Source organism: Diadema antillarum, unplaced genomic scaffold (genome assembly GCF_040938485.1).
Source record: "Diadema antillarum isolate AM-2024a unplaced genomic scaffold, OU_Dant_1.0 seq00000791_RagTag, whole genome shotgun sequence".
NCBI classification, from domain to species: domain Eukaryota; kingdom Metazoa; phylum Echinodermata; class Echinoidea; order Diadematoida; family Diadematidae; genus Diadema; species Diadema antillarum.
In genome coordinates this window covers 1,368,412-1,386,107 of record NW_027271678.1, presented here as the reverse complement: position 1 = coordinate 1,386,107, position 17,696 = coordinate 1,368,412, and the positions used below count along the sequence as shown (strand labels likewise).

The 17,696-nt window shown below is 37.7% G+C and overlaps 1 protein-coding gene across 1 annotated transcript; it reads right to left on the bottom strand.

The window, feature by feature from the left end:
- Nucleotides 1-556: 556 nt before the first annotated feature.
- Nucleotides 557-17,399, bottom strand: LOC139739242 (metal cation symporter ZIP14-like). Its single transcript, XM_071649858.1, has 8 exons — nucleotides 17,339-17,399; nucleotides 16,073-16,090; nucleotides 15,040-15,209; nucleotides 12,507-12,677; nucleotides 10,558-10,731; nucleotides 9,666-10,071; nucleotides 1,705-1,892; nucleotides 557-706 (listed from the first exon to the last, which is right to left on the bottom strand). Exons 1-8 carry the CDS (start codon nucleotides 17,397-17,399, stop codon nucleotides 557-559), a joined length of 1,338 nt encoding a protein of 445 aa, XP_071505959.1.
- Between the last annotated feature and the right edge of the window lie 297 nt (nucleotides 17,400-17,696).

Below are 17,696 nucleotides of genomic sequence, written 5' to 3'. Positions count from 1 at the left end.
AGAAAAAAAATAACACCAGTCTTTATACTCTATATCTATGTAAGCCTTAAGGAGTTTCTCGATATACACAGTGGATGATAGACTTTCGAGTACCGTTGATAGTTGCGAAACACAATGCTATTTAACCCTCTAGCATTATCAACATGCACACACATTGCACACAAGTACTATCATCAATAAAATTGTAACATTTTGATATAGCACGTTATATTCATCACTTTCCATTGATACCATCTATGGAAATAAATCTAGTCTAAACACAAATCGATAGTTCTGTTATTATCATGTTCTACATAATATATATACTTGTTCTTTTTGTGCATGTTTGCTCTGTGTTTGATTGTTGGCTAGCAGGCTCTGTATTTGTGTGTGTGTCACCCAGTTAACAGTAATAACTGAATGATACAAGCATGCTTAATGATGGAATCGAAATGAAATATTGTTTGAAAAAAAAAAATCAGTCCTACTCCGGCCGGAGTGGGCAGCCTTGACCGCTGGTTTCTCTTCTCGTCTTGACCATCCTGCTGGTCAGTCCCTGAGGGTGGACCTGGGCTACCTACAACTTGATGTTTTCAGCGAAGAGTTCCAAGAGTAGCATGATGCTGAATCCAGTCAGGAGACCAACGTTCTGAAGCAGTAGGATACCAAAACTCCTCTGGTCCTTGTGGTAAGGGTCCCCACCTCCAACATTGTTGATCTCTGGCAGCTGGTGAATTAACAAAGGAAAAGACATAACGTGTAACAACAACTGTGACATATAAATATATTGATATATTACATATAAACATATTGATATATTACATACAAATTGATATATTACATACAAATATATTGATATAGTACATTGTTGATCTCTGGCAGCTGGTGAATAACCAAAGGAAAAGACACAACATTAACAACGACTGTGACATATGAATATTTTGATATAGTACATTGTTGATCTCAGGCAGCTGGTGAGAGAATACAAAGGACAGGAAAAGGCATAGCAGCAACAGTAACATACAAATATATTGATATACAGTACATTGTTGATCTCAGGCAGCTGGTGAATATACAAAGGAAAAGACATACATTAACAACTGTGACATATAAATATATTGATATATTACACACAATTGCTAATGATTATGTACATGTATATTACATACAAATACTTGATATATTACTTTCATATTGCTAATGATATATTACATTCAAATAATTGATATATTATACACAAATATATACAGGTATTGATAAATTACATTCATACTAATGATATAGTACATACAAATATAAACAGGCATCTCTAGGTAGGTCGACTGTATATTTTACCAAATCATCGGCTAAGTCAGAAAAGAATAAATGGCCATTTTCCTCAAACTTTCACTGATGTGTTCTACTAATGTTGCTGCTTTTTTCCTTTGGCTTTTGATTTCCTTTATAGTTTAAATGGCATTTACATGAAACTAAAAGTGGTCAACACTGAGCACATAGGACCAGATATATAATCATCAAAATGGTAGCCCTTACAGCTACCGTTGTCTGCACTTACATCTCCTTTGTGTCTGAATTGAGACTAATCTTGACAAAACATCAGGGGTCATGGGGTCATCCGGGAGGCCCAGGTAATCACTGTTGCAAACGCCATCTCAGGTGGGCACGCTTAGTCTACATTCAAGGTAGCGGAGGTATTATTCTAAGGTTAATGGAATAGGAACGTACCATGTCAACGAGTGAGATGTAGAGGAACATCCCTCCTGCGAGAGCGAAGATCCATTCACCAGCCTGTAAGTTTTCACCCAAGACTATTCCCACGATGAGGCCAACATAACAGGTGCAAGCTGACAGGAAGTTGGCGAGCACGGCCTGTTTGACGGACATCCCAGAATTCAACAGGATTGCAAAGTCACCTGTAAGATGGATAAAATGTTTGATGGTACCTCTTGATAAAACAAATATCACCCGCATCCACGTACATACGAACGTTTTTACACCGCGATGTATTTGCCACCATTGTGACCTAAATAATTCATAAAATCAATATTCTCATGGGAGTTTTTCCAAGTTGATGTAAGAATCAACTTTGCGTGCCAGAAGCAAACTGTGAAAAAGATCAATGAAAGTGTTGGATCTCCCTGTAAACATAAATCACTGGTCTATCATACTGTAGAAGTGTGAAGAGAAATTTCGAAAGTTTTCGGTTGTGTTTAACTCTGAAAGCGACATTTATAAGCTGTGATTATTTTGTATCACTTAAAGATTTGGGGCTGTGTTTTGTATTTTTCTTTTTTCCTGTGGAGTTTTGCGCAACTTTCTGATAACAAATTTGCATACAGCCCATGTGCGGTTACAGAGTTAAATCGCGTTTTCAGAAGGGTGTTCAGAAATATTTCATATTTTCCGTTTGTTTGTGTGTAAAGTCAATGGGGACTGGAATAAAATCTATACTACAGATAGTATTCTCAAACTATATCTTCATTGGATTATTTTAGTTAATGCCATTTTTTTAATACAAATAACTATTCCAAGATCAGCAACAATGAAATACGGTACATTAAAGGGATCGTACAGATTTGGTTGAGACCTAATTTCGGGTTTGTCACATTTTTTGGTGAAATAATGAGAAACCTTTTATGAAATATGAAAGAGCATGTAATTCTATGAGGAATTCAACGTTTATTTGATGAAAATCGGTTTTGAAATGGCTGAGATATCCAAAAAAGAGCAATTCTAATAAAGTGTGGGACCCACACTTTATTACGATCGCTTTGTTTTACTTTGGTTGGGATGTTTCAGTCATTCCAAACCTGATTTTCATCAAATAAACTTTGAATTCCCCTGAAAATGGTATGCTCTGTACTATATCATAAGTGTTTTCTTGGTATCTCGCAAAAAGTTGAAAGCCCAATTCTCATCTCCACCAATACTGTACCGTCCCTTTAATAACATAAAAAAAATAAGGAAGTTTCATGAGTAATAATGAATACACTGGTAATTTCACACTGTAGATAACTAACCTGCGTTGGATAAATTGATTACATTACGCCAAGTTATTAAGTTTTCCTTTTCGCTTTACTCATCAAATAAAACAGACTATTGTTATTTAATTTGCATAAATAATGATATGCATATTTATGCTATATTTGGATTAGTAAATCTTGCTTTCATATAAGTTTATACTGTATATTTGTCATTCAAATTTGCTTTGGATCATTCCATGGGGAGATCTGCACCAAAAGTGCCAAAACATTACATTTGCTTACATAACGTGTATATGCACTTTATTAGTAATATGCATATTCATTAATGTTAATTTGCATAAGTGTAACACACAATCCAACCAAGAAATAACAATGCATGACAACGATGACCTTTTTCTGACATAATCATAAACTTAAACAGGGATTTCTTGACAACTCTCTCTTCTCTCTCTCTCTCTCTCTCTATATATATATATATATATATGTATATATAAAACACACATTTTCGGCAAGTAAATGAATTGCATACGAGCATAATCAATTAAGAATATCTGTAAAAGTAAGGGTAAGAGTAATAGAATTGATCTGACTATGCATCATGTAGAAAACACAAATAATGCGTATGTAAAAAAAAAATGATTGAATCGGATAATCAACAGCAGAGAACGGGGGTGGGGGTTGTAGAAGCTGTTGACACTGGACGTGGCTGGTGATATTTTGACACTGCGCTAGAGTTAATTCAATAATGACACCGCATGGTGTTGATTTGATATTGGTGGTGTTAATTTCAATGGTATAACACCCGTCCAGCTTCAATAGGGGACCACACCAACTGGTGTTACCGTGGTGTAAATGTGTTTACACTTTATCGGAAAATTCTTGATCGTCTTGTTGAAGTTCAAAATTAACAAGAAGTGCAGTAACTAAGAAACTATTCAAAAAACAATTTTAGATTTTGAAATGACACCCGGAGGTGTTAATCTAACACCATGAATGAGCACCGGAAATTTAACACCAGCTCGGTGTTTCATATTTAAAACCGGACTCTTTGCAGTGTTCCAACTTCCAAAAATACCGAAATAGAGGTTGTGGGGCTTCTCTAATCTTGGTGTTTGCCCAGCTATCTCTCGTCTCTCAAGTGCGTCATAAATGCTGATGTGAATGTTATCCTGCAAAGCAGCCGGGTGGTCTTCTCTTCGCAGGAAACTTCGCAACATGCAATGTTGAAGTGGAAATATTATTTTTAGTGTGATGTTTGTAAAATAGATGAGGATAATTATAACACATGCTTTTATTATAGTGTCATGTAAACTGAAGAGGAGGCTTTGGAATTATATTTTTTTGCTTAATTCAACAAGTTTTCATGTTTCCGTTAGCATAGATATTGCATTTTTATCAAAGAACAATGGAGAGGAAGGAGATAATTCTATGAATACAGGTGTATAGCATTTTGGTGCATTCATACACTGATAGTATTGCGTAATTACAAAGGTGTTCATTATAGAGAATGTAGATTGCAATTGGCATATTTCTATCAGAATTATGGAAAAGACTTGAGGTAAACAAATTACGTTGTGGCAGACCTTGGTCTGATCTTCCCAATTATTTGTTTATGTTTGAATTTCTCTCTTATACATCACGTATGTAAATAAAAATTTTGGTGCTATTTTTGTTTATATGAAACATAAATAAATTTTATCAAAAACACATGCACTGCACATACATCATGCCCTTTTGTTATATACCTCTCCTTCCAAAGGTCTCTACATGTATAGACTGTGAAAGGGAATCAAAATCCTACCCTTTTCCCATCTTTAAAGGGGTGTCTCTAAGAATCTGGAACAGGCACAGCGTTGACTGTCAGTGTAGTGGTGGTGATGGCGGAAGGGGGGGGGGGGGCAAAAAGTTCATGAGTTGCAAACGTTTAAATGATTTGTTGTTCTTATTATTGAAAGTAAATTAACCTCTACACCTGCCAAATCAACTTTGACTAATAGTAAGATAACCTTCTCAATCTCTCAACCAATATTGTTGTAGCATGCCAAGTAAACATCGTTTGGCATGTGAAAAATAATAGAAGTTCTGGATTCGGATTATGTTTGTATGACATTGTCACACGGTTCAGTTTCTCTTCAAAGTCATTGAGAAAGCATGAAGTTTAGGTCTAGATGGTAGTAATCGAGCTAACTGGGTAGCTAGCTCTCACCAAATCTAATAAGAGGCGACAGCTTCGCTATGTGATATTTTTCTTAGCATTCGGTCTCTTCGTATTTTGCTTTGGACACTTGATTCGATTCGATTCGAAGTGATATATTTTTTCTCATAGATCTAGTTAACAAAGTGAGCATAATCAGGATTATGCACCCATGGACTGCTCTATGCTCTTCTCTTAGGACAAAAGAACGAAAAATCAGGACACCTGCAATTAATCCAAAGGGACTAGATTGACCCAGTCCTAGACCTCGTTGCTCTCTCCCAGGCCCATGATGGGGGAACTTTAGATCTCCAACGCGAACGTTAGTGGGGGAAAAGCAACAACCAAAACAACCAAAACAAAAACAAAACTTAGTTTTGCGCATGTGCAAGACAGGGGGGGCGTTTCATCAACGAGTTCGTCGGAGTTTTCACCGACAAATTTGCTATCAGCCAATCAGACCAAGGATTTCATTAGCTTTTAACAGTTGTCAGTGTAAATCCTTGCGTCTGATTGGCTGATAGCAAATTTGTCGGTGAAAACTCCGACGAACTCGTTGATGAAACGCCCCCCAGCTTATTAAAACTGATCCTGCGTCGTCTTAGTTTCCACGACGGTTTTGAACCAATTTTAGTGTCCACTCATTTTCATGACGCAGAGAGCTACTTGAAACCACTACGACCATAAAGGTAGCTGTTTTACTACACGACGCAGGGAGAGAGAACGGACAAGCACGCCACCCATTGTCTAAGCGTTCGCGCCGCAGATCTAAAGCTCGGTGATGAAAAATGATTTCACTGAGCACGCGAACAATTTGCGACGGAACGAGAATGTCGAGTAATTGGCAAAGATTAACGTTCAGGTTTTGTTTTGGTCGGAATGTTTGCCAACAAAAGAGCCGTGAACCGTTCTTGTGCAGTTTTGCCTTGTTCTCACAAACACGAAGAAGAAGAAGCGACCTACATGAGAACAACGCAAATTTTCCGATAATCGTGGGGGAAAACATCAACGGAGAGCGGATCGCTGTCTCAGCTGAGCTGTTGTCAAGTTTTTTCTCCTTCCTTTCTACTTTTTCATCCTTCATATCTCTCAGGTATTGTTCTGTTCACGCATGCTTGTGTGTGTGTGTGTGTGCGCGCGCGCGCGCAGGTGTGTGTGCTGGCTTCTCTTCTGAGGACCCCATCAACTAATTCTGTAGGCTCTCCCACACACATCATCTTAATTTTCAGATATAATTTTGGCGTAATCTATTTATAAAACACTGTAGAGTCATTTGAAGTGTTACCTGGGATTTTTCTTTAGGATTTCGTTCTCTATACCGGTTTTTTTTTTTTTTTTGAGAATCTTTATTAAAATCATATATTTGCTTGCTTGATGTGTGGATGTAAGTTACGATTTTGATTTTGAAAAGGAAACCTTAAATATGAAATGAAATGAAATGAAATGAAATGAAATGAAATGAGGTTACCATGAAGGCAGCACGTCAGCCACGAGCTGTATAGCGGTCAGTTGGCGTCGAGCCCTGGGGATTTGCCCTCAAACACGCCCCAAACGATCGTGGAAATGTCTCAAATAGAACGCGAATAGTTTGCGAATACTCAGTATGTCGTAAAATGATCGGAAGAACTTAGCGGATTTCGCAAAACTTATACTAGTATACGCGAAGCATTCTCCATACTGTCGTTTTCTATTTGGGGTTTAACGAAGATTTTGCGAACAGCGCACGTCTTGCGGAGGTCGCGCGCATTATGATGAGGCTTTCAAGACATTTTCGAGAACAAATCCCGTCCAAATCAGGACTCAGTGTGCGGAGACGTTCACAGGCGATTCCCCCCTTTTATTTTTCATATAAAATCACCGCGGAACTATAAGCGACACCCAATCTTTTGCAGACTAAAATACCGGACTTTGCTATATTTTCAACATTCGCACCCTCCGCAAATCGTTCGCGTGCTCCGTGAAATCAGCCCTTTACGCCCATCAGGCGAGTGAAGGAATGCAATAGATGCGCATTTTCTGGCGCTCTGCCCTCCTGGAAATGTTCACTATCATGTCGCTTTTTCCTCATTGAACATTTTGCTTCAATTATCCAGAGACGTAAGGGGTTGCCTACGCTCGTGATTTCTTATTTATTACACTGTAAAAACTTTTATTTTCATCATTCATGAGAGGGAAAAATAGGATATTGCAGAAAGGAAATCAAAAGAAAGTAATGTCTGCTAAACATGTTTAAAAAAAAACAACAAAAAGACTAAAACCAGCATAAGTAACGTAGTATCATTACCACGTCGATGGGTAAATCATTATTTTGATCCATTGCCTAATTTTCAGGAACACGTTGCAATGATCATAATTCGAGATGAACACCAGAGCAAAGAAATCACGACATACTAAAACTCCGGTGCTTGTTTGCAAGACAGATAAATAAGTTACTACTTGATAATGATAGGCAACTATAGCACAAAGTGAAACTACCAATATAAAGATACACACAACAACGTAAAAGAATAATCCTTTAGTTTGAAATGTAAAAGGGAAAGGATAGAAAGAAATTAAAGGGAGAAGATCGTACCTAAAGACGTATTAGAAACGACTATTTCTAAATAAAAACTAAAAAAAAAAGACGTTTTCTCCGTCCAGAATCTGTAGTGTCGCGCCTTGCAAAATTCGAGGATGGTACGTGAATTTGATATCCGAGTCGGCCGGGCCGGATGGACCGGCCGCGCCCGGCTCGCTGGCTCTCTTGAGCGAGTCGCTGAACACTATGTCCTTATCATGACGCCACACGCTGACGCGCCGCTGAGTGGAATGTGCCGATAACCTGTCAGCACACAGCCGTGTCCGTACCGTACACATCACGTACCTCTATGGGTTGGAAAAACGATAACCACACATCAAAGTTTGTATAAAAAAATCATCAAACTACCCAATCTATAATCGAACAACAAACTACGCAAACAATGGCGCCAGACGACAAGTCTTTTCTTTTAGATCACAGCATGATATGTATAGGCGATTGGGAACTTATCTTGGTAATTGCTATACGAGCAAGCTCGAGCACACTGAGATTTCTCAGAGAAATTACATAAGGCCTTTATCATGATATTATATTATGATGTACGATATAATAATGTGATAAACATCACGAGGGTGATAATAATGGCAGAGCCCTCTGGTAGAGCAGCGGCGACAATCACAATGAAAAGGCTACCCTGGGCAAAGAAATACTTAATGCAATACACAATTTGAGAAAATTAAAATATTATCCTTTTTTAAGTAAGCCTTAAGAAATATAATTTGCGAAATGTTCAGGTATGTTTGATAATGATATGTATTTTTTAGATGACGCACATTCACATTATTAAGCACCACCAAGCCTGTTTTCCCCTCACAAATAAAGGTACTACACATTCAAAGTATAGTCAATTTACAAACAGGTATTTTTATGCGTTATTGTTACATTGAATCAAACATAAAAAAGTAAACTTGAGTGATTATCATCTACTCTGAAGGCGAACTGAGAAAGTTGAATCCACAAACTTTTATCAAAGACTAATGAGTTAGAAAAAATGTCAAAATGTTGAAAAGGCTCAGTCTAACGTTAAGTAAATGATTGTCGTCGCAATTTTTAGTTGAAATTGCATATCTAACCATTAATAAATATCTGTTTTTGCGCTATAAGAAGTCAGTATTTTCATTATTACTTTATAAAGTATTTCATCTGTGACTTTCATGTATTTATTTATTTTTTTGAAAACAAACCCGACGAGCTTCATTTGGCCCCACTCTGTAATATTGTTCTCACGTCATTTTTCCTGTAACATTTTTAAGGTGGGAATGATATGAAATGAAATGACATGATTAATGATATAAAATTCACACACCTTCCAAACACATTATGTAATATCTTTTTTTAATGCTTTTATTTGCACGTGCTGTTATTGTCCTAGTTCAAAGGCGATTGATACTCTGCGATAATAAAACCACTGTCATAATTTTTAAGTGGGGCAGTACGAACTCTGATTATGGTATAGTTCCATAGACTAAGTGAGATCTCGATCACAACTCCCTGATAGAATCTGGCATCTAGTAGAGACTGTAGAAGGGGCCCTGCTGGAAAGAACACACACACTGTGTTCTCAATGTGTTCACATAGTGGGCTATATAAAAATGCTCGATTTTCACAGTGTGAAGATTTCACACTGTGGTGTGGTTTTTCACCAGAGATTGAACATACTCTATCATATTCGGTTTCACACTGTGTACTGATGATTCACATTGTGAACTGATGATTCACAGTGTTTTCACAATGTCTAAATGCTAAAATCTAACAGTGTTAAGGGATTTCACACTGTGTTTCCAATGTGTGCACACTGTGTTTCACATTGTGTTTCACATTGTGTTGGACTCTGTAGGACCTTGGGTTCTTTCCGGTAGGGAGAAAGTGTAGGGAGGGAGAAAGAGAGAGAGAGAGAGAGAGAGAGAAGTGCAGATAATACCACACCAACCTAATTCATGGGGAAACTCCTCACAGATGACAGCCACTGATGTGCTGATTCCCCGGTAGATGGAGTTCGTGAAAGAAGCTCCGATGACCAGGCCGTCAACGAAGTTGTGAAGCCCGTCGCCGACTACGATCATGTACGCCACGGTGGCTATCATGTTTGACCCGTCATAGATGGGGGCGTGGGAGTGGCCATGAGGGTTGTTGCCATGGAAACCGTTGCTGAGGTGACTGTTCCCGTTGCTGAGGTGACCGTTCCCGTTGCTGAGGTGACCGTTCCCGTTGCTGAGGTGACCGTTCCCGTTGCTGAGGTGACCGTTCCCGTTGCTGAGGTGACTGTTCCCATTACAATCATTGTTTCGTCGATTATTCCCGACTCCATTTGCCGGCAGGTGTCCATTTTCAGCATCCTTGATAGAGGTGATGGTAGGTGTAATAACCTTGGTTGGTAGTTTATGTAAAATGGAAAAATAATGAAACCAAGAGATGTAAAACAATGAGCATTGGGGTTATTCTTTACTCAAATGAATTAATAATCCTTCTTCCAAGCATCATTTTGTTTGTACGGTTTAAAGAGTTTGAGAGTCGGTTCATTTTTCTTGATAAGAATGTATAATAATAACATTCTTCTCGATTTCACGAAGAATGGAGAATGAAAAGGTACAAAGAACATATCAACATTAGGACTTTGCAGTCAAACATGACAAAACTAACAATAGAAAACACTAACTATAAATAAAACACTTTCCAACAACAAAATGAAAATCTGAGATTCCAAGGATAAAACCTAGATGAAAACATGACGCCAATAATAAATCAATCAAAAGGTATACACGTCATCACCCTCGCAACCCATCCAGGAGCAAAAGCCACACCTAGCAACCCATCATCTATACCTGTTGTTTCTCCTCGTCGTAGTCCTCTCCCCTGACGTCACTCATGGCTATGGCTTCCGTGGGAGATGTAAACTTGTATCCGATGCGATCCGGGTTGATGCAGTCTATATTGTGCATGGCAGTGACCTGGACACACGGCTGGGAGGGCACCTTCTCTCTGTTCCTTCTTGCTGTCTCCTGGTGAGCACAGAAAAAAAGAAGGCAATTGGAGTCAAACCTGTCTATAGTGGCCAGTCAATGGAGACGAAAAGAGTGACAGGTTATACCACTAAGACAGATTTGACTGTAGTTCATGATTATAATTTACAGGTAACTCCCGTTGTAAAGACTACAGTGTAGTGGATACTCAATAAGATACTGTAAAGGGGACAAAGCCCGAGTGCTGATCGTTATTCAGAAGGTTCGCTATTCCGAAGGTTCGTTATTCCGAAACACAAAATCCGAAAATGAACAGCATTCGTTGATCCGAACATTTGAAGCTTTATTCCGAAGGTTCGTTAATCCGAAAATGATATACAGTAGGATTCGTTATTCCGAAGGTTCGATGATCCGACAGTAAAAGAGGGTTCGTAACGAACCTTTGGAATAACGACCCTTATTTCATTTTCCAACCTCCGGAATAACAAACCTTATTTCATTTTCGGATTAACGAACCTTCGGAATAACGAAACTTCGTAATAACGAACTGAACCCCAAACCAAACAATCCATCAGGCCGTATCCAATCAGCAACCAAACTCTTATTCCACTCATTATTTCTTACAACTTTCTTGAGCTTAGTGCAAGCATCTCACCAAACTTGATAGAAGCATTCTTCTACCTCTCTCTTGATTGCAAGTCTTCAACTTCGTCCTATTCATTCAGGTACTGCTGAACGTATGTAATACATCACAGATTTCCCAAGTGGAGATATTTTTCTTTGAGTTCCAATAATATTCTTAAAACAAAACGAAAATGAGCTCTCTTGTGGAAACATTTGGGCTAAAATATAATAGTCAGTTGATCTGTTGATATCGGTAATACCATCTCACTTCATATCAGAAGGCCTACTGTCTGTGGCAAATCTATGTCAGCAGAGACCTTATTTGTATATTGTCACAAAAATAGCAACAAAAATGCAAGAAAATGAAATGAGGATCACATGTGATATCTAGATGCTACACCTATACAGATTCAGAGATGAATTCCACAATGAAAAAAACACAGAATCCCCCAGTGTGTTCGCGAAGTGTTCACGTAATTGCCTGTGAAAACGTTCCACTTTAACGCTGTGAAGGTGATTTAACACTGTGGTTTGGTTTTCACAGCGTGTTCATAAAATATTTTGCTTCACAATCTGAATTGATGTTCATGATATGTTAAAAACTAATTACAATGTGACAACGCTCGGATTTATAACTACGTGAAAAGATTTCTCACTTTGCTCACACTGCGCTGACACTGTACACTGTTTTATTTTGTGTTCCACACTGCGACACTTTGTTTACACTGTGTTTCAACGTTTCACATTGTTTCACACTGTGGCACACTGTGTTTACTCTATTTCCACGGTGTTTCACATTGTTTTTTTAACTCTGTGGGACACTGTGTCTAAACTGTGTTTCACATTATGTTTCACACTGTGGGACTGTGTTTCACATTGTGTTCACATTGTGTTCACACTGTGGGACACTGTGTTTCCACTGTGTTTCACATTGTGTTTCATACTGTGAGACACTGTGTTTCCACTGTGTTTCACATTGTGTTTCACACTGAGACACTGTGTTTCACATTGTGTTTCACACTGTGAGACAGTGTTTCACACTGTGAGACAGTGTTTCACACTGTGAGACACTGTGTTTCACATTTTGTTTCACACTGTGGGACAGTGTGCTTACACGGTGTTTCACATTGTGTTTCACACTGTGGGACACTGCATTCTTTCCAGAAGGGACAGAGTTGGCTGCTCACCCTCTTCCTGCTGCCGATGATCTTGAGGATTCTCTCCGTGTTAAAAAAGAGGTAGATACCAGCGATGATCACCATGTTCTTCCAGATCGACTCACGGTCATGTCCTCCCTCTTCTTCCCCGTGCTCTCCGTGTTCCCCATGTTCCCCATGATCCCCATGCAACCCCTGAGCCTGGCAGATATTCGAGGTCAACCAACTTTGCTGTAAGCATGCTCAAGGCATTCCACATAGCTATATCAATGCGTGGGAATAGATTGAATTTCATAAGCATACAATTTTTTGCTACTAAAAAAAAAATGATATTGTAATGCATGTCAACTCCAAGTCTACTCATAACTCATCATCTTTATGGAATGACCAAAAGACCTAAATATTCAATTTTTTTTTCACCCTGGCAATACATTCTTTTATATGATACAGCGTCTTTAATCATCGCATGATGTGGACGGACAATCCAGCGTAGGACATTTTTTTTGGGGTTAAAATCCGAAAGCAATTTATAAATTAATCACCGATTCCATCTAACAACAGGCAGCTTGTAATCGTTGCAATTTGATAACACATTAAAGGCATTATTCGCCATTTGCAGATGAAACAAAAACCCGGCTTTACTGCTTCAAAATAGTTCTAAAATGTCAGTTAGGGATAAAGACAAACCATGTGAAAAAAAATCTAATCATTTTAGACAATATTAAGTATTGGGAAATATAAAAAATGTGAACAACACTTAAAACGAAATTATTTCAAGACTATGTATGAAAAATAAGATCTTCTTACATTCTAGGGTTTATTGCCAAACTTTATATTGTAAAATGTTTTGTAATACAACACACATTTATCAAAAGTTATAACTTTATATATTTTAACCCGTTCCATATGAGAACCTGGTGGCCTGTGTATTAAAGTCTATGGGGATTTCAGAATTCAGTATGGAATCGCTTAAATAACAGCTCCCAATGGTGAACAGTACCTTTAATAACCAAATAGTATATCATTGCTCGTGAAGTATTTTTCCCACAAACAACAGAAGTAAGACTCCCGTAGTGAGTACAATCGAAGTTATAAGAAAGTGAGAAAACCTGAATCAATGCACAACATTATATCACAATTTAATAATAAATTGGAGTGAAATGCTTCTAAAACAATTATGAAAATATAAAGTAACTCAAAATATTTCATTGAATGAAACAAAACAAAATTGAAATGAAATGAGGTAAATGAAGAAAATGAAACAAAATGAATACCCGTAATATAAAAGACTGGTATGCCTCCGCCATTATGCATGGTTCTAATAGGTCTATAGTACAATGTCTTGACAATGACGTAATGACAGTTTCATATAACTTGCAAAATATCAAGATGACATACTTGTCGTGCAAATGTGTGAATGTTAACTTTCCTTGAAGTAGGTTTAATCGGATGAATGGCTACATGATAGTGAACAGGTATTTGGGAATTCGAGGCTTTCAACTCGACTTTTGACACCTTTCATAAGTTTACGCACTAGGGAATTTCGAAGGTATGGAGAAAAGTGTAATTGCAGCATTAAGTCATAAAATTCAAGCATTTTAATCTTGCCTTTGAACCTTTACCATTGACCCCATAACCCCAGAATTCCAAGAGAATCACTGTCAGCCAGTACATGCATTTCATAAAACGCATGTTTTAAGTTTCATGATGACACATTGAGCCACTTCCAAGATATGGACGAAAAAATTAAGTGAAATTTAGAAGTTTCACTTGACATTTGACCGTTTGGCAAAAACGAACAACACACAACTTTCCCTCATAATTTCTCTTTGGGTTATACAATTTATACATGCATACACTAAAGTTTATAGAAAATACCTTTTGGTTTTGCATAAGATATGAGGGAGACACTGAAATTTTAAAAGGCGTTGACCTTGAGCTTTGACATTTGACCTTTGATCCCATGACCTCGATTTTTCCAAGGTAATATCTGTCAGGCAGTATACATAGTACTCAGTTCAATGAAGATGCCTTAGTGCACCATTTCCGAGATATAGAAGAAAAATGAAATTGTAGCATTTTCACTTGACCTTTGACCTCACGGCCTGAAATAATATCCAGGGAATCTTTATTTGGTAGTACATACAATGTATACATGTAAAGTCTCAAGAAAATCCTTTCAGGCATTGCACAAATATTGGGAAGTATTGAAATTTTGAGCATTTGACCTTGACCGTGGACATTTCACCTTGAGCATGAACACTTAAATGTTGATAGGCACAATTTCGTCCACTCGTATTGTACATAATGATGTCAAGTCTCTTTAGGATACCTCATACGCTATTTTATAGTTACGCTGTCCCCAAAATTTATTATAAACGGAAGGAAGGACGGGCGGACGGACGGATAACCCGAGAACTTAGTGCCTCCGGTGGCATTTCGCGGCGGAGGCATAAACATATAAATCTAAGTACACAAAACATCAAGAAAACGAACGTACCGTACATCAAAAATCAAATAAATTACACGACTTTGAACAGGGGGAAACTACGTAAAATCTAACCTCTGGGATGAGACAAAGAATGGCGTTACCACACAGCGTTCCCACAGCTAAAGACACTAGAAACATGAGCACGTGTTTATACAGCCTTTTGCCCATGAGCGGAATGACCCAGACTCCGGCAAAGGCACCCACGTTGATGATGGTGACGAAAAGGAAGCCATATCCCCAGACTGGGAAAGGAGATAAGACGAGAACGATAACTAGATCGATAGTATAGATATCGTAACTGACGCCAGTATCCGCTCGCTACGTCCGGCAGTCTCCTTCTAAGTCCGCAATACAAACAAAGATTGCTTCCAAAGTAAATTTAAATGTAGTAATGTTCTCAGTAACATTTTTTTTTAGTAACTGTACTATCTGGACTTAAAAAAGGGATTGGGTATGAAGTTTTCAGCCCTGCATTATGGCCATGGTTTATAAAATTTATGATTGTACCAAACACTGGACATTATGTGTATTGCACAGATATTCATGTAAAACAATATTTGCCTCAATAACACATCATATTTTCAAATATCGACAAGTTCATTCACTCCGTTTCACACGTGGATTTTAGGCAATGATTTGAAAGTAGGTTGTATGAGATAGGCTTGTTTGTATAGCTACACATTAGAAGGATAATGGTAGTTGTAATGATACAATTACCTTTGACCATAAACCTTCATGACAACTTGTCTGGTACAACACATCATCATACGATATCACTACAATCTTTTTCTTTCTTTTTTTTTGGGGGGGGGGGTGGCACACTTGTTACTTGCATAGTGTTATACTGAACTTGCTTAATTTTTTTTTTCATGTAAACACAAAACTATATCACCATGGCATGACATTGTAATGCCATTCCCCTGCAATGACACTGATAAAATTCAATATACCAACCTTGATATAAGTTATCTATATTTCTCTCCCATACGTGTACAACTCAACAGTGCATTTCAAGCTCTATAAGTCTCATTTTGGATGCTTCAAATCAATCTTCAAAAAGATAAGACTACAAAAAATTGTTCTAAAAAATTAATATTCTTCTTACCTTGTGCAGAAGACGCCCCTATAAGCCAACGATGGAAAAGAGATAAAAATGGATATCAACGTCAGACATTAAATATCACTTTTCCTCTGCCCTCATTTCTCAACCATAGAGATTTTGCTTTCTTCAATTCATTCAATGGTGAAATGACACTGATAGTGATATCAAAATATATTTTGTCTGATGGTCTGAAAGAAAAAGTCAAACACACTCCATCTATTCATACATGCACATATAGAGACTACAAGCAGCATTCTTAACCAAGGGCAGCCCTAAATCTATTACTACCTGTAATACACGTTGGAGTTTATCTTTCGATCCATTTCGGACGAATTGACTTGGGATGAATTGACCCCGGTGGGTATTCATGCCCATTTGTACAATAATGTATCATCGGCGGTCATCCGAACCGTCTTAAATCCCAATTTTCGGTAAACTTTTCGATTTTGAGATATACTCAGTCATTTCGATAGTGGACATTCCGTTATAAAATACATATTGCTTCATTCACTAAATCCACAGGTATAATATTATGAAGGTGAACTTGTCACCTAACCAAAACCCCGTCACTTAACCAAGACAAAGGATTGAAGAAATTTCGTCCTGTGGCGGAGTTAGTAGGAATTGTTGAGACGAAAATATAGTTCTGATATAATTATGTTTGTGAGTGGTGCATATTCAAATGATAAAAAATTATCCAATACTACTACCATACATCTGTATTCAGTGAGCCAGTACATGATTTAAATGTTTTCACTTACATTAGATTCATATGCTTTTTCTGACGAACATGTCATAGAGATAATATTCGTCAGTTAAATTGAGATGAATTGACATTACAAACTTTTGCGTTCTCATGAACTCCATCTAGACCATATAAACATTTCACACTTTGAAGAGAAAGGCAGGGATAACATCTGGAATCCCAAAAAGCTGCAAATCCATAAATTTTGCATTTTTTTTTTAAACACAGAAAGATGTTTGTACAATTCTGAGAAACTTTTACTGTTATTGAAAATACCAACAACAAACAGGAAGAGGAAAAACATTTTTTGTCACCAACCTTTTAGACAATATATATTTTACTTCCATCATTCTGGTGTTTTTTGTTGTTGTTGTTGTTGTTTTTTTTGGGGGGGGGGGGATTCCGATTTTTTTTTTTTTTGTGGGGGGGGGGGGGGGGTGGAGCGGATGTCATGCAACTAGACCACCACCCAAGAGTCATACGGCCCTCGAGTTCGACATTGAAAACAGGTCCATGAGTCATACAGCCCATGAGTTCAAAACTAGAGGTAAAGGGGTTCACGAGTTCGAGAGATATAAGGGCCATTCTCAATTCCATGTGAGTAAAACCGAAAAATCACCCACAAAGTAATACATTCAAAAATGTGTTTTTGGTAACTTAAAAACTGGTCAAATACGAAACAAAAAGCGGAACATTCTAAATGATGGCCATTCATTGAGTAAAAATGATTTGAAATAGAGCATCATATATGATTTTTGATCGCCAATCAGATACGTTACCGCAAATATACATGTTGTAATGGACTCCTAACTTTGAATTAAATTCATTGTTTTGATCCAATTTCTGTTCAGGAAAAGACATCTGTCCCCCCTAAAGATATTG

Bases quoted from the DNA above. Each gene is read 5' to 3' on its own strand.
- LOC139739242 (XM_071649858.1), bottom strand. From the start codon at position 17,399: ATGGCCCTTATATCTCTCGAACTCGTGAACCCCTTTACCTCTAGTTTT. The intron at 12,678-15,039 runs GTTAGATTTTAC...AATATCTGCCAG, and splicing joins TTCTTTGTCTCATCCCAGAG to GCTCAGGGGTTGCATGGGGA. The intron at 707-1,704 runs GTACGTTCCTAT...TTAATTCACCAG, and splicing joins ACATCTCACTCGTTGACATG to CTGCCAGAGATCAACAATGT.